The sequence below is a fragment of the Setaria viridis genome, chromosome 1 (assembly GCF_005286985.2).
Source record: "Setaria viridis chromosome 1, Setaria_viridis_v4.0, whole genome shotgun sequence".
Classification (NCBI taxonomy): Eukaryota; Viridiplantae; Streptophyta; class Magnoliopsida; order Poales; family Poaceae; genus Setaria; species Setaria viridis.
Genome location: NC_048263.2, coordinates 39249500 through 39272108, shown reverse-complemented (window position 1 = coordinate 39272108; position 22609 = coordinate 39249500). Strand labels below are relative to the sequence as shown.

The 22609-nt window shown below is 47.0% G+C and overlaps 3 protein-coding genes and 1 pseudogene across 4 annotated transcripts; 2 read left to right on the top strand and 2 right to left on the bottom strand.

The window, feature by feature from the left end:
• Positions 1-216: 216 nt before the first annotated feature.
• Positions 217-2629, top strand: LOC117863045 (pectinesterase). The gene is made up of 2 exons (XM_034746624.2): positions 217-1263; positions 1790-2629. The coding sequence occupies exons 1-2, from the start codon at positions 264-266 to the stop codon at positions 2470-2472; spliced, it is 1683 nt and encodes a 560-aa protein (XP_034602515.1). The 5' UTR covers positions 217-263; the 3' UTR covers positions 2473-2629.
• An 813-nt stretch (positions 2630-3442) lies between these two features.
• LOC117856758 (probable pectinesterase/pectinesterase inhibitor 35) lies at positions 3443-9460 on the top strand (annotated as a pseudogene).
• On the bottom strand, positions 9327-10300 carry LOC117840607 (uncharacterized). Its single transcript, XM_034721131.2, has 3 exons — positions 9992-10300; positions 9743-9867; positions 9327-9608 (listed from the first exon to the last, which is right to left on the bottom strand). The coding sequence occupies exons 1-3, from the start codon at positions 10130-10132 to the stop codon at positions 9530-9532; spliced, it is 345 nt and encodes a 114-aa protein (XP_034577022.1). The 5' UTR covers positions 10133-10300; the 3' UTR covers positions 9327-9529.
• A 572-nt stretch (positions 10301-10872) lies between these two features.
• On the bottom strand, positions 10873-21369 carry LOC117840589 (protein TONSOKU). 2 transcript variants are annotated; one of them, XM_034721119.2, is made up of 20 exons: positions 21002-21369; positions 19529-20326; positions 18491-18667; positions 18261-18352; positions 17717-17815; positions 17188-17636; positions 17069-17097; positions 16156-16398; positions 15343-15490; positions 15066-15185; positions 13966-14066; positions 13745-13868; positions 13294-13406; positions 12803-12914; positions 12556-12660; positions 12397-12463; positions 12195-12315; positions 11911-12081; positions 11708-11825; positions 10873-11635 (listed from the first exon to the last, which is right to left on the bottom strand). In XM_034721119.2, exons 1-20 carry the CDS (start codon positions 21308-21310, stop codon positions 11118-11120), a joined length of 4014 nt encoding a protein of 1337 aa, XP_034577010.1. In that variant the 5' UTR covers positions 21311-21369; the 3' UTR covers positions 10873-11117. The 2 variants fall into 2 exon arrangements, with proteins under 2 accessions (XP_034577010.1, XP_034577005.1); XM_034721114.2 differs by having other exon boundaries at positions 15343-15493; positions 21002-21368.
• Positions 21370-22609: the final 1240 nt, after the last annotated feature.

Genomic DNA, 22609 nt, shown 5'->3' with positions numbered 1-22609 from the left:
CGATACCTCCCAAGGACCGTAAAATGCTTCCAATCCAAAGGACACCTGCTGTCCTGACGATTTATAACTAGTCCCACTTCAAATCTTCAATCAGAGTCCAGTTTCTCCTCTAAATTCGCACTTGGTCGAGCATTCATTATGTGGCAAAAAGGCACTGTGCCAACTCTATAAAACCCCCCTTTGCCTTGCACACTGCCATACTGGCGTACACACCATCTAAAACCTGCACTACCAGTCGCGCTCAGCCAGCCTCCGCTAGAACCATGGAAACGTTTGGTGGGGCAACCTCGCCAGAGAGGCAAGCGAAGATGAGGCTACCCGTCGTTGCATGGTCCTGCGCCATGGCCACGGTGCTAGCTCTCGGGACGGTGGTGCCTGTTGCTGAGGCCAGAAAGGGAGATGACAACGTGGCCGCCGTCTCGAGGATCTGCCGGTCGACGCCGTACCCGAGCGCGTGCGAGACCGCGCTCACGTCGGCGGAGGCGCGGCGCGCCCGGGACCCGTTCGCGGCGTCCGTCCAGTTCGCCATGGCGCGGGCCAGGACGGCGCGCTCGCTGGCGCGCAACCTCTCCGCGTCCGCGCCGCCGACGGCCATGCACGACTGCGCCGAGCTGCTCGACATCAGCCTCGCCCAGCTCCGCGACGCGCTGGCGGGACGCGCGGCCGACGCGGCCGGGGCCACGACGTGGCTCAGCGCCGCGCTGACGAACCAGGGCACGTGCAACGACAGCCTCGCCGCCGCCGCCACCGCGAAGGCCCTCGCGGCTGGGCGCGGCGCCGTGCGCAAGCAGGTCGCGGCTCTCGCGCAGTTCATCAGCACCGCGCTGGCGCTGCACGTCAAGAGGGTCAAGGGCGGTCGCGGCGTCCCGCCGTCCGCCGCGACGGCCGCGCCGTCACCTAAGAGCAGCACGTTCCCGTCCTGGTTGTCTGAGCACGACAGGAAGCTCCTGGAGTCCCCGGCGACGGACGTCATCACGGCCGACGCCGTGGTGGCGCTGGACGGCAGCGGGACTTACAGAAGCATCAACGAGGCGATCGCCGCCGTCACATCACCGGTGGACACCGAGGCGGGCGGCGGCCGCGAAGCAGGAAGAGCCAGGAGAAAGGTGATCAAGGTGAAGGCCGGGCGGTACAAGGAGAGCGTGAGCATCTCGTACCAGCAGGAGAACGTGATGCTGGTAGGCGAAGGCAAGGGGAAGACGATCATCGACGGGAACAAGAGCGTCGCCGGCGGCTACACCACCTACTCCTCCGCCACCTTCGGTACGTAAGGCATCCATCAGACCCTGCACGAGCACGACGATGCATATGCCTAGTCTTTCTGCGTGTACTCTAGGATTTGGTGGCATACTTTTTTTCATTTTACGTAAAGTGATTTGATCTTGAATGAAGACGAGTGCAGTTGTTCTACTATATCTGCTATGGTGTGATCAATGAGCTTAGAAAATATCCCAAATGGCACGATAACTACTATTTGCAGTACCCCTAACTGCAAATGGGCAAGCAAACGAAGCTAAGTTGGTTGGATTCGATCGTTAGATGCATAAAGTTTTTCTAAGCTAGCTTTATCAATTGCCAATTTGCCATCTCATCTACTACACTTTTAGTACAGAGTACTGAACATGAATGCAACGAGCGTGTGCCGTCAAATGCAACGAGTGCGATGTTGCACTCCAAATCGCTCGCATTTGAATGTTGTCACTTTTTCTTAAATCTCAAGACAGTACACTGCCGCTGTCCTGTACGAACCAACCAACACCCTTTGAGATCTTTGTGTTTGATGACGCAGCTGCAATGGGCGCCGGCTTCATCGCCAAGGGCGTGAGCTTCGTCAACAGCGCCGGTCCAGGGAAGGGCCAGGCCGTGGCGCTGCTCGTCGGCGGCGACCGCTCCGTTGTGTACCAGTGCGAGATCAAGGCGTTCCAGGACACGCTCTTCACGCACTCCAACCGCCAGTTCTACGCCGAGTCCGACATCTCCGGCACGGTGGACTTCATCTTCGGCAACTCCGCGGCGGTCTTCCAGAGCTGCGAGCTCCAGGCCAGGAAGCCCATCCCGGGCCAGCAGGACGTCGTCACGGCGCAGGGCCGCGTCGACCCGAACCAGAACACGGGGATCTCCATCCACAGGTGCCGGATCACCGCCGCGTCGGACCTCGGCAACACACCGGTGTACCTTGGCCGGCCGTGGAAGCAGTACTCGCGGGTGGTCGTGATGGAGACCACCATGGATGGCTCGGTCGCGCCGGACGGGTGGCTGGCGTGGCCGGATCAACCGACGCCGAGCACGACGCTGTACTACGGGGAGTACCGTAACAGCGGGGCCGGTGCGGGGACGAAGGGAAGGGTGACGTGGACTGGGGTGCACACGTCGATGTCCACGGCGGATGCCACGGGGTTCACGGTGGCGAAGTTTATCATGGGGGACTCATGGTTGGGCGCCACTGGAGTTAGGTACACTTCTGGACTGTAAGAAAGATCCTGATGCCCTTTACTACTATCTTGCGAGTTGTGAAATGACTTCCTGACTGCAATACGGGCCAAATGTCAGTGAGATGTAAAAAGTGGAGTGTGATGTGAGAATACTTTTGCTACAACGTAACCAAATGTTTTTGTGCGCTTTGTTGTAATATTTTTTTATCACCAAATAGAATTGCATCATATAAGATTATACAAGAGGATTACAAATTGGAAGCCTAAGGTAAGATGTATTTGGTATGACAGGGTCTTCAAACATAAAGTTTAATTTAATTTCTATTACAACATAATATCAATTGTTAAAAAATCAACACGCTGAATCTATTGATGCAATCTCTACATACACATCGCATGTAGTTTGACTAATAATTAATAAAATCAGCAAAAATCTTATAGCAATGGGCAGAGCAAATACTACTTGACGTTGACAATCAAACAAGCGTAGCATTCAGTGAAGAGAGGAGAGGGCTGCAATGCAAGTATGCAACCCTTCTAAAAAAACTTTGGCGACAGTTTTGCCCCACTGCAAAACTGAAGTTTATAAAACTTTGACTTAATTGGTGCACTTTTCAGTGGCGCTTCCAAAGTTGCCAAAGATAGATCCTTTATTTTTAGAAACAATTCAAGTGACTGCAAAATGCATAGATACTGCTAAAATTTGGTATGATCAGTGAGGACTTGCATTCAAACAACACACCCCATGATTAATAACTCAAAACCTGAATGAACTACACCCATTTTAGGACAGTGCATTTTCTCCCTTAATTTGCTCTGCAAAGTGCCTATAGCTATAAGACACATGAATGTATCCACTAATAAGGACGTACACAACTGCTCACGAGTCACGACGAGCACTGGCATCTAGCTAGAACCATGGAAACGATTGGTAGACTAGGGCAAGCTCACGAGAGTGGCAAAGAGAAGAGAAGGATACGGTACTCCTGGTTGCTCCGCTGTCCTGCACCATGGCCATGGTGCTCGCTCTCGCAACCGTGGCAACTAACGAGGCAGCGTAGACGAGCAATGTGGGCGTCGTCTCGAGGATCGCAACCTCGGCGTCCGTGCCGCCGACGAGAGAACGTCAGGTTGATCTGCCATTCGACGCCCTACCCGAGCGCCTGCGAAACGGCTCTGTCGTCAGCGGAGGCGGCGCGGTCACCCGGAGACCCGTTCGCGGCGTCCGTGCAGTTCGCGATGGTCCGGGCCACGACGGCGCGCGCGCTGGAGCCCAACCTCTCCGCGTCCGCGCCGGCCGAGCCGCCGTCGGGCATGCGCGACTGCGTCGTGCTGCTCGACATCACCCTCAACCAGCTCGGCGACGTGCTCGCGGGGTCCGCGTCCGACGCGGAAGGAGCGGGGACGTGGCTCAGCGCCGGGATGACGTACCCAGACACGTGCAACGACACAGCCTCGCCGCCGTTCCGGCCTCCACGGGGCGCGACGCCGTGCGCCGGCAGGTCGGCGCGCTCGCCCGATTCGTAGGCACCGCGCTGGCGCTGCACGCCGGCAGGATGAAGGGCGGGAGCGGCATCGCGCCGCCGTCCGCCGCGTCCGCGCCGTCACGGAAGGTATCACGTTCCCGTCCTGGCTGTCCGAACACGACAGGAGGCTCCTGGAATCACCGGCGGCCAACATCACCCTGGACGACGTGGTGGAGCTGCTCGTCGGCGGCGACCGCTCCGTCGTGTACCAGTGCGAGATCAAGGCGTTCCAGGACACGCTCTTCACGCACTCCAACCACCAGTTGTTCGGCCGAGCCCGACATCTCCGGTCCGGTGGACGGCGCGTCGAGCGCGACCATCTCTCGCTGCGGGCGCACGCAGACGCAGGGGCAGTTACCGAGTCATAGGCGACTTGGCGAGAGGTAGTTATCGTGATGGCCTGATGGGGTACACTGACGGAGCCGGGGCCTGGCCCTGGAAGAGGGTCAATACTAGCTGCAGAAGCTCAATCCAACGGCCGCCATAGCCCCAGCCCCCTCCCCCGTAAAGGAGGTATAGCTCACCCGGGTGAAACAGAGAGCTCTTCCTCACCCAAATTTTTTTCCCTCCCCATCTGCACACAGTGACAAAGTTAGAGCGAAATGGAGGGGGTGCAAGAATAAAGAAAGGATAAAATATAATTACCAAACTGAAGAATTCCACAAACAATATTTTAAGAGAAAAAATGAACCAATGAAAAAAATACAATACATTACCTTTAACCTTCATCATCAAATCTACGACCTTGCATCATCAATATCCTTCTGTATTTCAGGAGCAATCAAAATGCTGTTATCTAATTTCTTTTTATCTACTGACTTTCTTAAGGTCGGATTTTGCTCCTCTGCAAAATTACAAAATTTTCTGAAGTTCCCTTTATTCTTCGACTCGTCGTGGCCCCGAAACGGCAATCCTTACTTCACCAATATTCTAGCAATATCAATAGACCCATTCAAACGAGTAAAATAGTCCTTCTTAGCAGATTCACTCACATCACGGAAAGCAACATCAATGTGCTGTTTTGTTTGTAAGAGATCATCACATTTCTTCATTGCCAGATAGTGTGAGCCACCAACATTACCAACATGATTTTGTAGCCTTTCCTTTCTATGATAGCCATTCCAACCATTTTTAACAAATGCTTCATATCCGCCATCCTTCTTTTCTCTAAACAAGAAACAATAAAAGCAATATGCTCTATCTTTGAACTCACTATATTCAAGCCAACCTCCAAATTCATCGAACCATTCTGGAACAAACCTTCTTGGAACTCCTCCAATCTCTGTCATAGGAAAACGAACTGTGCGAGGTTGGCAAGGCCCATTCTCCAAGTACTTTCTTCTCACCCTCTCTCCAAGATTAGTATGACAATCATCAATTTGTTTCCTTAATCCTGGATCAGACTTAATCTCCTCCTCCCAGTTGATATCATCCAAATGTGAATTTCTAGCATTGTTGCCACTATCCGGCTCTGGTGCTTTCCTTTTGTAAAATCATTCCATTAATTGACCTATCATTAGTAACCTAATATGTAAGTATGTACTAATTAATCAGCATAGTTTAGGAATCAAGAAGCCAAATGTTTAAGTCGCACCTTTAAGAATTCACGACTAAATTCTCCCGTGCGATCACTCCAATTCCCAAATTGAAACCCGGCTGTACCAATAAACCCTACGAAAAAGAATACCCAATTATTAGAGCTTTCCGATTATATATATAACAAATCAAATTAATTGAGAAAGAAATAATAAAAAGATTAATCAGAACTCTAGAGAAGGGGAGGGGAGGGCGACAGCCGACAGGGCGTCGTGGGCGTGGCGCAACCGCGCAAGCAGTCCTGTCTCCTGGGCGCACTGGCGCCGTTTTTTACCGCGTGCGGCGGCCGGCGGCGAAGCGCCGAGGCCGCGAGGGGCCACCGCGGTGGCGCCTGGCGCGGCGAGAATCGCCTGCCAGCGGGCGGCGGCGCAGGCGATCGTCAGATCGTGGCGTGGGAGGGGAAACGGCGTGGACGCGTGGTCTACTGGCGTCAGGCCGTCAGTGGCATGGACGCGTCACACACTCACGCTGGGTGTTGGACTCGTGGCTCGTGGGCTCGTGGGCTCATTGCGCTGCTTCTGCGTCTGCTGATCTGCATATGTATTCTGGCTGGATTGCTGGGCTCAGTTCCATTAATGTGTTGATGCATTTGGGCCGTGGGGGGTGCAGCTTGTTGGGCCAAGGGGGTGCATAAAGGGTCAAGATGCGGAGGTAAGAGCAACTCCAAAAGGCTGCTAATCTTACTCCAATACATTTTTTAGGAAAAAAAGAGAAAAAACGAACTCCAACAGTCCACCCAAACCTTCCCCAATTTTTTAGCAACGCTAAAAAACAGCCTACCACTGCGTATATTTTAGCGTTAGCATTCCTCCCCCAATCCTGATTCCCACACGCTCGCGCATCCCTTCTGATGGGCCCAATACGATGACGTGGCCTGCTTTTAAATATTGAGGGCTATTTATTAGCGATCTGCTATGGATTGATATGTTTTTGGGGGAAATTTTTTTGGAAGAACCCCCAATATATAGTTTTGGGGAAGAATTTTTTGGAGTACTCTTGGAGTTGTTGAGCAACTCCAAAAGTATCTAAAAAATTCTTCCCCTAAATTATGTATTGGGGGTTCTCCTAAAAAATTTCCCCCCAAAATATATCAATCCACAGCAGATCGCTAATAAATTGCCCCTAATATTTTAAAACAGGCCACGTCATTGTATTGGACCCATCAGAAGGGACGCGCGGGCGTATGGGAATCAGGATTGGGGGAGGAACGCCAACGCAAAAATATACGCGGTGGCAGGCTGTTTTTTAGCATCGCTAAAAAATTGGGGAAGGTTTGGGTGGACTGTTGGAGTTCATTTTTTCTCCTTTTCTCCCTAAAAAGGATATTGGGGGTAAGATTAGCAGTCTTTTGGAGTTGCTCTAAGCACTGATTTTTTGGGGGGTTCATCTGCACCCACTACTTACTACTGAGCTTTCTTCTCCAACTTTGACGAGATTAAGGATGCCGGGGTTAAAGGTTCGGGGCTTCCGAGGTGGGTGCTCATCGGCAGCCCTAGAGGGAAGGCTGGTGGCGGTAGGCTGACTCGACGGAGGTGGCTGGCGCGAGGGCGGTGAGTCGTAGTGGCGAGGGCGCTGCCGGCCGGGCAGCGGTGGAAGGTGGTTGGGCGGTGCTGGGTGGGGGTGACATAGTCGACGGCGGCGGAGGGAGGGACGGTGTCAACCGCCGGAGACGGAGAGGGCAGCAGCGGTAGGAGAGCGGGCCTCGCCGACGCCGGGGACGGTGCCGGTGAGGCAACGGGCGGTGTCGAGTGCGGTTGGTGGAGGGAGTTGGGGGAGGAGATAAGATAGAGAGAGGGGAGTTGATTCGAGCCACTGATTTTATATCTAATAGCTGAAAAATTCAAGTAAGTAAACACTTCATTTCACTTGGGTGAGGATAGACAGCCCCTTCCTTTACCGTCCACCCCCAAGGTCCATGGCACGGCTTGTGGATGGCGTGTCGCCGGTGCGCCACCGCATCGTGGCCGCCTCCTGCGTCGAATGATCATTCGTGGAGCGTCACTCCGGTCGTTGCACGGATGAGGACGTGGCGGCGAACCTCGCCGGACGGCCTGGCGCCGCCGCCGTCCTCGGCAGCTGCCTGCCGCTGTCGCAACTCACAACCGATTAAGCAATTGGCAGCAGCTCGTTTCATCGTGAGGGGCTTGTTCCATGCTGAACGGGTGGCGCAGAAAGGACTTGGGCTTTTTGGCAGCCGTGACTGCGCCGCTAGTCGTGGCACAGCAAGGCGACACTGATTTTTCAGCTTGTCTGGCTGTACGTGCGTGCCGAACCTTGGCACGCTCGTATGGGTTGCTTGCTGCTGTAAGCCTGTAACAGCTAATCCGATCGATCTGCGCTGGGCCAGGGAAGGGGCAGGCTAGCTGTGGCGCTCCTGGTCTTCGGCGACGGCTCCGTCGTGTACCAGTGCGAGATCCAGAGGTACAACGACACGCTCTACACGCAGGCCAACCGGCAGTTCTACGACGACACCGACATTTCCGGCACGCTGGACTTCATCTGCGGCAACTCCGCCGTGGTGTTCCAGAACTGCGGCATCATGGAGCAGGGCCGGAACGACCGGAACCAGAACACCGGCATCTCCATCCAGAAGTGCCGGATCACCGGCGTCGTTGTACCTGGACCGCCCGTGGCGGAAGTTCGCACGGGTGGGGGTGATGGAGAGCGACCTGGACGGCTCTGTCGCGGTGGCGGGGTGGCTGGAGTGGTCGGATCCGTCCGCGTCGAGCACGCTGTTCTTCGGCGAGTTCGCCAACACCGGGCCGGGCCCGGTGCTACGACGAACAACCGGCGTCCATCAACGGGTGACCCACCATGATGGCATCCACAGCCGCGGCGTTGGGAACTCTCGGCGAACCGCGCTCGCGTGGTCGTCGCTCAGTCGGAAAGCTGAGGTTGTCAGGCTATAGGCTGTCGTCCTCGGGCCATCTAGGCGCGGTGCGGCGTCACGTTTGCGTGGTTGCTCGACGGGGACGACGTGGTCTGCGGACCATGTTGCAGCGCATCCCATGGTCGGTGCAAGCCAGATTCCGGGAGGGAAGATACGCAAGCCAAGCCAGTACCGGCGGGGAACGCGGTGGCCCTGCGCGGTGCGCGGACCAGAGGGGGCGCTCATGGAAGCACGCCGCCAGTCCAGGGGGTGGACGGTATTTCATTTACCGTCCAACCTCTGGGTCCCTGATGGCCGTCAGATCGGGCACGTGTGGCTCGGATGTCCAAAGACTGGTCTGTTTTCTGGCTCGGGGGCCGGATGGAGCGAGCATGGCGCAGCGGCGAAGTTCCACGGTGACCGCTGGTCGCTGCTTCGCCTTCATGAGCGGCTGCTGCGGTGAGCGCTCTTGAAGCTTTCAGACGCCGATCGAGCAGCTGCTGGAACTCGACTGCTCGAGCCGGCGGCAGTGTCCGCGACGGCGTACCCCGCATGAACGCGACGTCGACGGCGTCGCAAACGCGCGGCAAGCCGGCGAGGCCTGGTACATCGGCGGGGCACCTCTAGCAATCCTCCACGGCTGCGACGTCGAGGGCATCGGAGGAGCTGTACAGCGCGCACGGCGACGACGTCGTCCTGCTAGCATGGTCGGGAGTGCTGTCGGCGACACTCACGTCGTGGAGACCCGTGAGCGGACGGGGACTCGGCGTCGCTCTGGCATGGCTACTATGGAGCACTAGCAGGAACACGGTCGGGGGTGGACGGTATTTCATTTACCGTCCACCCCTTGGGTCCCTACGAACCATCCAACCGGACGTGTGCGGCCCTGAAATTCTACTGCACTGGCAGGAACAAGAACGAGTTGGTTTGATGCTTCAGGAAACAACACAATTTCCATCTCGCTTACCGAAAGGAGATGCATACGCATGTAATCGAATTAGAAATGTGGCAGAAAGAAAGAGCCACGGCTGGGCTTATTCTCGTAGCTGTTCTCACACGACTGAACTCCAGATGAGCTCTTCTTGCGTGATCACTCCACCAGCTTATCATTTCAGAGCATCCTCGTCTTCCAAGACTCGAAGCGTCGACAGCTCGATGAAATCAGTGACCCGGATCCCCATTGGCCTGCACCACAATTTGACAACAGAAGAAAAATGCAGCTCTAGGTTCAGGCATTCTGAATTTTCTGATCCTGATCTGTTCTGCAAACTTAAAGAGTGATTGAGTGAAGCGAGATGCTAGTAAGGGCTTAGCACTACCATGGAAAGCAGGCCTTCTCCGGCAGCCGCATCCCGAGCCTGGGCCCTTCGTCGTACCCCTCGCAGATCACCTCTCCCCTGTCGTCTCTGTAGCACACCACCCCTCTCACCTGGTCCTCAAACACCTGAAAAGATCACAGCAAAATTGGCACGAAATGGTCACCCAATTTCGTGTTCAGAAGCTATGGGGCAGTGGTTACTGCTAGTAGTTGGCGAAGAACACTCATCAGATAGATGGAGTGCACTCACCGTCTTGATGGATCTTGCAGAGTTGGAGAGGTGCTCATGGCTGCTGCGCACGGTGGTGCTGAACCTTAGCGTCGCCTTCCTTGTGCCGAAACCTGGAACGGCGACGGAAGGAGGGCCATGGCAAGAGCTCCTGATCGCCATTGGGATCTTGAGGGGAGCCCTTGCCAGTTTTGGAAAAGAGAAGGGTGGTGAAGTACTGAAGTGGTTACCGGAGGAGCGAGCTCTTTTCAGTAACAACCTTATTGCAGTTTGGTTGGTGCTGAACAAGATGGCACTTTCATATGCAGTGCTGCTATTGCCACAAGCAAATGATCATAAAAATGGACAATGTGCAGATAAGGGCCTTTGTTAATCCTGTCTAGCTTTTACTTGCAGGATTCGTTTGCTAGTGAAAAATTTCCTCTTTTTTCGACATGTATTTAATTTAAGCCTCGTGTTTTGGAAATATTTTGGTAGTATTCGAAGTTTTTTTAATTAAAAAGCTGGCCCGTTAGAAGATTGGCTTGCCAAGTTGCCATGGATTTAGCAATGTTCTTTCATTTGGGTGGTGTCTCAGCTTATCATGGCCCTTTTTGGGGTTTGCGGGCCTAGCCAGTCCCATCATAGACATTATCCACATAATTGTTAATAATACTCTCTAATTTCTACAACCGACAAATCCTTATCTGCTGATGCGATGCACTCGACAAAACAATTGGATATCTATCGCCAATAGTGGGCAACTGGACACCAATCTAGTAGCTTTAACCATCTCTGCATTTCCGAAAAAAAAACCGCACTCTGTTGTATCATAGAAAACATAAAAAATGCCAGTTTGTTTACAAAGCCCATAGAGGCAGAGTAAACCAAAAGTTGGCAACAAACAGACCGAAACTGACAAGTTGCTAGCATGGAAAGACAGGCTAATAGTTGCAATTATAAACACAAGAGAATCTTAATGACAAGCATGTCCCTATAGGTTCCCGTGAGTCAGCATAATTACACTCCTTCAAGCCCAAGTTTTCTCTCGAGTCTCAGCTCATATCTAATGACAAATCGCGGTGTTACATTGACAGCGCCTAGTTAATTCACTGTTGGTATATTTACAGAGAGCAACCATAAATCACTATCGGTAGACCGTCCAGGTTTACATTTGCAAGTCTCTTCTGCAACAGGGTTTCATGCCGCAGCACCTCATACCATCCACTGAAAAATGTACCACATCCTTATTCACATGCTTTCGAGCCATTCCATCGCCTCTTGGAACAGAAGCCCAAGCAGAATACAGTGACTGTATTGCCTCATCAGACAAACCGTTCTGACTGAGATCAAGTACCTTCAGTCGCTTCGCTGAGATAAGGGCCTCCGCCAGTTCTTGGATAATCTGACAATTAGAGTAAGAGTTTTTCTGCGACGAACTTGCACAGCTCCTATGTGGACCAGATACTGAACGATGATTCTCATTTTCTGCTTCATCTTCACTGTCCGGAACCTGCATGTTTTCAAAGTCTAGGCTCCCTTGGGCTATAGCATTGCTTGTTTCAGGGTTGTTACATTGTTTTTTCTCATTGCTTGTTGACACTTCCTGCATGTCTTCATACTGCATTCTCTCTAGTGATGAGTTTGTGTTCTCAGCCAAGCGCAGCTCCTCCAATTGGTCATTTCCTGAAAGTAGCAGATGATTATTAGCTTCACGCAGAGACTGTTTTTTATTGTTTCAGTCGAATTGTTCATCACCTGATAGTGCCTGAATAATACAAACAATTCCAGCAAGTCCAAGGTTGCATCTGTCCAGCATGAGAGATCTAATACTGCATTGGGGATTCACAAGCATTGCCTGAATAGCATCGCATCCCTGCATTGTACAACATAAAACAACAGATCACGGCTCCTGAGATATGGGAATACATATTACCAAAACATCTGAGTAGGAACTAAACCTCCAGGTTAATTGAATTTCCTCCGAGATTTAAGTCTAGAATATTGATACAGGAGAGATTTGTACAGATTTGTGCAAAATCAGGTGCTGTAAGCCCACAATTAGACAACTCCAACCTCAACAAATCTTGAGATGTGCAAGACAATGCGTCAGTAAGCCTAATTGTCCCCACCTGCATAAGAGTAGCACAGATAAGATGAAATGCTTGCGTACAACTTGCAAATATGAACCGTAAATAACAAGCAAAGCCTTTTTTAAAATTTAAAAAATGGAAAGCAAATTCACCGGTCCAATGGAAGTTCCACCTAGCAGAAGTCCTGATAAGCATGAGGATTGTGCAAGTAGGCACAGCTTATCAACCATTAACTTATTCAGTTTTATACCAGTCAAGCTTAGTTCTGAAAACCTGCAAGGACAAAATGTTATGGTTGATCTATTATTTCACTACATCTTAGTATCTATCAATATATGGAGAGTTTCTGCTAACCTTGTCAGAGAGGCAAGTTTGGATAGAAGGTTAAGCATTGCATTGCCAGAAATCGGATTGTTCTTTCCTGTCAAGAGTGGAATTTATCAGCATTTGCACATGAACGTTGCTAATAGTCTTAGTTAAACACAAATCACTAGTGTCATGCAAAAGAAATACCTAATGAGAGATGTGAAAGGACCGACCCTTCATGCAATGCATCTGCCATCTTCTGAACAGTTCGTGATGTTATAGAGCACTGCTCAACATTCAAGCTATAAAGAGCTGTAACAAAGTGAAAAAAACATATATTTTATAAAGTAAATGTAAAGGCCCTATAACAAGCCAAATAAACAAAACAATAAAAATCAGAGAAAAACTCAGCTAGCCTGTATGCATTTCTACTGATATATCAAAAGCCACATACCTTTGCATTTTTGCAGGATTGTGAAAAGGTAAGAACTGCATGCATCAGTTAGGCGATTTCCAGATAGATTAAGTACTTCCAATCGATCAGTCATAACAGCACACTCGCATATCTGCTCAGTATTTAAGGAGTCAAAAATTACTTTGTGATTTTACTCAATATATGCTGTAAAGCAAGATAATATATTTTAGTATTTAAGCATCTGTGTTAAGAAATGATTTGGACCAAATCTGCAGAGTTCAAATAAAGGTCCTCCTTTGATAAATAGAATATTATTCATTCTCAAATAAATGGTTTGCATATCTTGCATTCTTGTAACTTAATTCTGTTGAATATTGTGTATTAAATTGTTACATGCTTGCATGTTTTTCCTCATCTTTAAACAAGATCCTTGTCCTAAATGTGCAAAAGGTGAATGCAGAATTTCCAACTCTAAATTGAGTACAAAATTATTTCACTTTGATAGGTAGGTTTCAGGGACCATAAGAAACCTGAAATAAAGCAGTTGGACCAAATCGATTACAATGTAAATCCAGGGTCAAGCCACCATATGTCTGACTTGAAGAAGCAAATATATGCTGAAGCCTTTCAATTGTTTGGTTTCCTGTGATTTTTTTACAGAAATATAGATCAGTCCAACAGGCAATAGAAAAAGAGCAAAGTAGCGGTTTAATACTATCCTACAAATTAAATTCACAGAGCAGTATAGTCAGCAATGGAGTGGATGAAAATAAGGTTCTTAAAAGGCTATACCAATCATGGCTTTGAGTAATTGGAAGAGTATAAAGCACTACATATTAGGGATCAGTAGTACATGTTCAATAGTACAAGGGCCTAAAGGAAGAACCATTTAACTGTAACTGATTTCTGCAGTGCTGTCAAAGTGATGATGCACGATGTGAAGATAAAATGAAAATGACCAGAGTACTGGGAAAAAGGTACCTAGTAAGTTATGAGAAAGATCCAATACTGCTATTGTTTTATGCGATCTTAGGGCATCAAGAAAGGGTGTAATTGACAGATCCTGCAGTCCGCAATCAGAAACAATGACTTCATCTTCAGAGACCTGTCAAAAAATAGAAGACATCCATATTCGGCAAAGTTTGTTACACCTTTGTAAGGGTATCATTCAGATACAAATCATACATATATAAAATGCTTACCTCAAGATTATATAGTTTTGTCAGCAGCTTCTTATTGGGTGCTTCTGATAACTTTGTGCAGCAATCAACATACAATTTCATCAATCGCTTTGGCACCCAATCTTCATTATAAATATGGTATGTTAGAATTAAGTTGTTAACAGATAAAATGTATGGATACTATGTTTCACATTTTCATCATGATGCATTCCTATGCAAAAGAATGAACTTCATCTATGAAAGCCAAGCACCTGTAAATACTGGGTATGGGGACATGAGGAAGACAGAGACGGCATAGAGATAGCAGGTGCTAGCTATGTGAAGCTCAAGTATCCAATGAGTGCTGAAGAATCCCAAACACAATTAATCTAAGGCTTGTCTATGAGCCAGAACTCACAGACAAGTCACTGGGGCTTTTGAGTTCTGGCTCATAGACAAGCTTTAGATTAATTTGGTATTTGGAGCAGCTTTAATGCTGATGCATAAGGAAATCAGAAAGCTGCAAACTACTGCTACAGGCAATTTTCAGTCAATTAAAAGTAAGCATCAGCACAACCATGGCGACTAAGTGATAGTCTAAACTTGTATAAGCCAGTCCAATACCTGCAATGGAAGCTTTAAATAAAGAGGAAGGTATCTTAACGTTGGATGAAAAGCAACATTGTCAAGCATTTTGCCTTTTGTCATTACAAAACATTGGAGCAGTCAGTAAATTGGCGCTCTCATTTTAGTAGGTTAGCACGATGCAGTATGTAAATCACATGTTATATGCTATTCGGGTAGTAGATATGTTTAATCCTCATACTAATTATATACTGTGCCAACAACAAAGATGGGTATATTTCTTCCCTTACCCAATCTTGCCTAGCTTGCTCTTGGCATGTAAATGTATTTGGGCAAGATTTCACTTGCTTTTGAGAGACAAATACGCTTTTCTCTTGCACAAGGTTCTCCTTGCCTATTAGCCAAGCTAGACATGGAAACCAATCGAAACAAATACGAACAAATGATTTTCATGTGTCCTAGTCCTAGCAACTATCATCAGTGCCAGAATAGTAGTCCTAAGCAGATAATTAAGAACAAGGCAATCCATTCTATCAAAAGATAATTTACACACATACCATCAATAACAACATCAACACACTTCTGCTCAGAAGTAAGCTGACCATCATAATATATTGGTGCTGCATCATCCAATACCTTTCCACAATACTTGAGTTCCCCAATGACAGGCAATAGACCTAGAAAGTTATATAAATGTAAGACCCCAATTCGAAAATCTAGCAAAGATAAAATTTAAGTGTACAACTCTAGGAGACCAACCCAGCAAAGTAGGGTAAATGCAAAGAATACAAAGTAAAATCTAATTAGCGAGGAAGTAGAACTTAAAAGACAAACCTTTGACCCTTTTCTCATCAGAAATCTGAAGATAATATACACATGCCACTTCAACTTTGAGAGATTCAATGCTAAAAGCACCTTCGTGTACATAAGCACGCCCATCCAAGTAAACCAGATGTTCACCAATTCTGAAAGCCCAGAAGTGCTGCTGCACACAAGAAACATCCTATTTCATTCTAACAGAACACAGAATATCCGTGGTTGGAGTAATTATGTAACTTATACATAATGACTGCTGAGGGTCTGAGGCTAAGGACCATGCACAGATTCATTAAAAGTTACTCTGAAACAGACCGGAATGTGCACATAAGCCATGCATCGATCCTAGGTAGGCTTGAATATTGTTTGCTCCCAAAAAAACCTCATGAAAGTGCCTCTGACATGTAACAACACACAGTATATCCACGAAGGTTGCAGACTGACAAGATGGTAGCTGTGGAGTGAAAGCATCCTTTGAGGAAAGGTCCACATGTCTACATCAATTACTTCACAAGTGAGCTGCAGATAGCAGCTCAATCATATGTTTAATACTTTAATTCACTCTGGTCCATGCAACAGCCAAAATGAAAAACAAAGAAAAAAAGGGTTCTTGTTTGGTATAAGGATCTGTTTAGCACATTAGCACATTTGTGGAGACACCAGGGTAATTAGCTAATTTAAGAACAACACATTCTCACAGAATTTTCCAAAATTAGACTAACAGCAAGGGTATGGACTATGGAACCATTTGTGATGCTTTTCACTTGCTAACATTTGCAAGATATTATAATTTGGTGAGCATGGGAAGATAGGATTAGCAATAATACTTACATGATCAGCATCTGTGGATTGAAAACCAACAACATTTTGGCTTTCATGCCGACTGTTTGAAACAGGAGCACTAAACTTGGAACCACTTGCTGCTGATTTGGATGCTGATCCCTTTCCTACACTGGAAGCACCTAATTCTACACCTTCAAAAGCATGACCAATAGGACTACTTGACTTGAATGAACAGATACTCTCCTCGGCAGCACAGGGTGCATCCCTTGTTTCATTAGGCTGTAAAGCATCCTGCAGGTGGATACTAGCTCTCAATACGTGGTGCTTTCAGAAAAGTACAACATGAAGTCAAGAACTGTTTCTTTAAAGTCTCATCAACATCTAATGTAACTTGCACAAAGACTCCAAAATCTACCCCTAGCTTTTTATTCCACCTCTCCTCTCCAAACCTAGATCAAACTAGCCTTCCACAGCAAGACAACATAACCACAGTCCGCAGACAAAGAGAACCAGCAAATGTGTTGAACAACATTATGAGCCTGTTTGGCAGATCTCTCCAGGAATTCATGGAGCTGGAGCTTGGGGTAGATTGAGGGCCTGTTTAGCTGAGCTCCTGGAGCTAGTCTAGCTCCAGAAACTTTCAGTGCTGGAGCTTTGGACAGGTCAAGGGTATTTTCATTAGCCACCTTGATATTATTTTGGGCTAAAATAAATATTCAAACTAATTTATTTTATCCTACAAAATCTAAATCCTGCATGGGTCTCAGAGCCGGAGGTCCGCCAAACAGGCCTATGGGTGTTTGGGTGAAACCTTTTTGTTTCCATTTTAAACTAAAAAAATAGATATTTAAACCACTTTATATTAGCCTAGAAAATATAGATATGATGTGGAGCAAAATAAGGCCTATGCTCAATTTCCTGTGAAGAACATAATTCTAAAGAATTGTAACTGTTGCGTTACCTGATTTCTGTTGCTGTTTGCTCCGTGATCTGTTGGGCATGAGAAGGAGATGTCAATAAAACTAGGATGTAAATTTAGCCATTCCAACATGAGTAATATAACACAAATAAACCCTGTACCTGAAACAGACATACTATTTGCCGGACTAGTTGATGTCTTTTTTAGTTGAACAATTTCAGGACTTTCTTCTGATTCATCGTCTGATAAGACCACACGTATACGTTTTCTACCAACGGAGTGATTAGTACATGATCTACTTAAAACTGTCCTAGTGCCTTCAGCCACATCACATAGTTCATCAACATTCTTAGAAGAACTATGCATCTTGGGTGCCTTTATCTTGGATGAGCTCTTACTCCCATGAACGAGTGAAGCAAGAATAACATCATCATCAGGTTCCTCGGAATAATTATTTCCAACCTGTCCATTGTCATCCTCAGGATCAAGCATATTATCAGATGTACAACCACCTTCACTGTCAGTTTCTGAGCAATAGTCGCTAACAGTATGCCTTGCTTCATGTTGATTCAATAGTTGCTTCAGGTTGTCTATTTTTTCCTGCATTTTCCTGAAAATAAAGCCTCTTTAGTAACAGGATAAAATAACATCCTTCTGCACAAAGCGCAATATCTGTTCTTGTTAACTTACTTTGCTTCTTCAATATTATCAAATCTGACCATGTGACTATAATGCATATTCTCAAGGGCAGAAAGTTGCACATTAGGTAGGTCTCCTTCCACAGCAATCCTGAATATGATGGGATGCAAGTATCAGAATCTAAAGATGGAAAAAGAAACATACTGTTAAGGACTAGAGCAGTTAACTATTATAAGATAGACTGTATGGACACATACACAACACAATAACATGACACAGAACTAAAATGGCAATTTGGGATTTAACAAATAAACACCCTTATGCTAACACAGTAGCGCAGATGTTAAAAGTATCAAAAGTGTTGGATTGGATGTTTAGCATAGCTTCAATCCCTTAATATATGCAGTGTTTTCTTAGAAGATTAGTGTGACCCGGAGCTAAAGATGTGGCTGTCCCCTCAAAATATCTCATTCCTTAACCGCAAACTTCAATGCGGAAAGGTGGACAATGACCCCATTACATATTCATGAAACCTCAAAGCATGCAAATGTGCTTAAGAGTTTGAATTTTGAACAGGAAGACATCAAGATATTGCCTGTAGCCTTCTTCGTAAGCTTGCAACGCACCAGCCCAGTCACCACAAGAATCAAGAACATTGCCAATGTTCACTTTGGCTAATGCTTGCCCCTGAAAGAGCGCATATCCCAGATGAGCATGATTTGAAACTAGACGCATCAAGTAAAAGAGTACAATGGAAAGGTGGTCCTGCTATGTGGGAGGCATGACAGAATATTCACAGATACAAATACGGACATGTGGACTCACCTCCAAGTTCCCAATTGTCCGATACATGTTCCAACTTTTCATATACCACTTACGAGCTTTGCTGAAGTTTCTAAGCTTTTGGTACGATTCTCCAACTGACAGAAGAGAGTCACTCAACTTTTCCTTATCATGAAGTTCAGTTGCTACCCTTTTCTTTCCTTTTGAGAATTCCTTGTGCTGGAAAACAAATAGTTGCATGAATGAGCCATGAGATTATTATATTGAACCTCAGTGCCTTGTTGATATTAATGGGGTGAGCATATGTGCATTTGGCCTACTCAGTATCGATTTAATTATTTCAGTTTGAAACTTGGAAAGTATATACACTGATAAATAGTTAATCTTCCAAACCTAGTATAACAAACAAAATTATGTACGATGGGTTCAATAGGCTGTTAGGCTCCCAAAGTTGTTAATTTGACAAATTTCAAATTGATGGTACAACATGAAAGCAAAGAATATTACATATACTGCAGTGTGAATCTTGTAACAAGTCTGGCCACATAAAAGACTACGTCACCAACCAAATAATTCCTTCAAATCAAGTTATTTTCTTTATATATCGCCCAGAAATGTTCCAGGTAAACAGACTGCAGTGCAACACAGAATACAGGCAATTTAGCCGGAAGTTACAGTCTCACCCTAATTGTGTAAATAAGAAGTCCCAAACAAAAGATCAATATTTCTAACACCAATAAAACATTGCAATGAGATATTATGTACTATCTTTGTAAAGTTTATGCTCACTGTTCAGCTCATCAATTGCCTCTTGGAGAGATCATATACAGTTTCAGGACTGCAAATCAAAAGATAGAACCAAGAACAATGTTGTGTGTTACTTCTTTCAGAAAAGTCATTATGTATAACCTATAAACTGCTACTCATGCGCATGGATAAACTAGGGTAAAAAAGGAAAAACCAAACAAGATCCGATGATTGATATAATGAGTTCAGATCGAAATGACGGTCCAAGCTTCACCTAATTGTAGGTGGCTAATGATCACAAACTAGTTAGTAGTCACTGTTCAGTTCACTTACTTTTTGCCATGCACATATCATCCTTGCCTTCTCAATAAGATTATCCAACCACGCATGCTGCTCAAGGAGGAATTTTCTCTCTTTAGATGTTCCACGAGCATTAGAAGTATCTCTGACAAGTTTCTTCAGCTTCTGTTCATCTTTCTTCAACTCCTCAAGTACTTCAGCCGCTTTTGTAACAGTTTCAATATTCTGGTTAATTTGTTCCATTAAGGCATCCTCATCTTCCAAGCATGTTGCTATTCTAAGAGCTTTATTGTAACAAAGCTTTGCCTCTTCATACCTTTGAAGCCGAGAATGCAACTCCCCCAGATTTATGAATCCTTTTGCCTCACCTTGAGGATGGCATATTCTTCTACATATCTCTATATCCTTCTCAATGTGCCCCTGGGCTTTATTCCAGCTCCGTAATTCAGTATAAACATTTCCTAGATTATGATGGAGCCTGGTACGAGCATCGTCATATGAATCTACCTCTTCGTCATCGCATATCTTCAGACCCTGGATAAGTAGTTTCTCAGCGTCTTCAAAATTATCAAGTTCCAGCTCAAGCATGCCCATATTATTGTATGCATCAATAAGCTCCTTCAGAAAATCTGATTTTTGAGAAGGAGCTTTCTCCTTTAGAATCCTTGCCAGCTTCATTGACAATTTAAAATACTTCTTGGCGTTTCTTATGGCACTATGGTCGTTTTCAGATCTTAGAAGCATTTCATGGTATGTTCTCCCAAGTTGTGTGCTAGCTCGCTGCTGCTCAACAAGGTCATCAGATTCCTTTGCAAGCTGTAGGTGCTTCTTCTGTCATGCCAACAAACATCAAGGAAAAGGAATTGTGAGTTCATGCAGCAAAATCAGCAAACTATTCTAATACTCGCATCTCAATTGAAACAAGATGTTAGCATTTAACACCACAAGAGGCAGTGACTAGATCACTTTATGTTCATATTTAACAGATGTGCTATAACAGGTCGGGTACAACACAATCGGTAATGTAAGGCTATCGAACGTTTATAAGCATATCAAAGAACTTAAACCATCAGCATGTGCCTAAGAACACCATTACCAGCCCAAGTACAGGCCAAACTGGGGGCTGGTGTTACATGTACATCACTGAACATCAGACATTTCAAATGCATTGCCATATCATAATTTAATGTGCAGATGCACTACCAGACAGTCCACACCACAGCAGGCATTGAAATGACTATATACTCCCGTAATAATACAATAACTTCAACAGTCAAACTCAACACCTGCCACTGACTGAGCAGTTCAAATGCACGTCCGGATCAACAGACTACCAAATTGCCCAAAACTCCTGAAATTCAGTAACGAAATTCCTACTTCAGGACACGTGGGAGCGCATTATGATTGTTCTGCATAGCTCGACTCCTGTCGTCTTCAACATCTGGAGACTACGGTGATAAGTAATGACTAACGAGGACTGAGGAACGTTGGGGAGTGAGAAGTGACCTGGTAGGTGAGTGCCTCCGGGAAGTGACCGAGGCGGAGGTGGACCTCCCCAAGCGACTGGCAGGAGGGGAGGAGGTGCCGCTGGGGGAGGTACTTGACGGAGACCTCGTAGTCGATCCGCAGCCAGCGGAGCGCCTCGACGTACTCGCCGCGGCGCTTGTGGATGTCGCCGATGACGTTGGCCCAGCGCGCCTCCTCCTCCCGGCACCCCTCCACTTGCGCCTCCTTGAACGCCCGCTTCGCCCCCCGCATCTCCTCCTCCTCCTCCTTCTTCGACCGCCCGCCGCTGCCTCCGCCGCCGCGCCCCATCGCCGCCCCTAGGGTTCCGGCCTGTTTTCTTTTCCCCCCTCCACCCGAATTTTCCTTGTGGGATTTCGGAGGGAGGAAGGGAGGGAGGAAATGGCCAAATGGTGGGAGGTTCTCCCGCCAAAATATTTCGTTCGGGGCCGCGGCCTCACTTTCATTAATTTCTGGGCTGCGTTCTCGTGGGCCTGAGTAGACATCATAAATATGGGCCTCAATAAAGTCCCTTCTTGTTTCTACAAAGAGAGTCCAAAATTTCTGGACAGGTAGAGCCCAATATCGTCTTCCATGAAACAGCTGGCCCGTTTGAACTTGCAATTTCCTGTATTCTCACCAGAAAGGGAAGGGACGCAACTAATCTGCCATTCATTGCAAGTTTATTGGTGGTTATTCCGTTCTCAAAAGAAGAAGTTAGTTGGTGGCTTGGTAATCCTGCAAAGTACTTACCTCTAGAAGAACTTGGCACATTCCACCAGATCGCCGAACCAAGCAACCAACCAAAACGGCGACGCGTCGTTCTGTTCTTTCATGCCCATGCCCCCCGCGTGCTGGTTGCCGTGACTACTCTGCTTTTTTTTTAAGGTCCCGTTTGGCACAGTTTTGCCTTTCGTAAAAAATAGCTCTGACTCTAGCTTTTCTGTGAAGCACCTTTTTTTTTTTGACTTGTGAAAAAAAAGTTTGGTAAAATGACTTCTTCTCTTATTTTAGAATGTATATAAGGTCAAATGTCTATAGTACCCTTATCTCCTTTTCTTTTTTTTCTTTTTTTTTCTTTTTTCCTATTTCTTTTTTCTTTCTTATTTTCTATCTCCTTCACATTCCTTCTTTGATTCTTCCATTCTTTTTTCTCTATCCTGCAGCCTTTCTCTTTTTTCTCTCTCTCCAGGCCACGTTGCACGCCCTTCTTCCTTCCTTTCTTTTTTTCCTGCCTGGTTTCTCTCTCAAGCGGTGCTGCTGTCTGACCCGCACCTGAATACATGCGTCTTTACGCAGCACAAGGCAGGGATGAGCCACGATAAGCCTGAAAAAATAGCTCATGCCTCGCAGTGGAAGCCGTCGTCTGTATTTTGCGGGGTTTTGGCCTGTGAGCCGTTTTGAGCTGCCCATAAGCGGCTCCTGAAACCGGTTCATGAGCCATGCGAAAGGGCACCTAAATACAAAAGGAGCAGTCTAGCACTCAAGCAGTCAAGCTTGAGCTTGGCAACAGCAGCTGGTGGACAAAGGCAAGCCAGACGGGATAGCAGCCGCCCGGCCCCGGCCAGTTGTCGTGCGCGAAGGAAACGACGCACGGCGGCACGGGCCAAC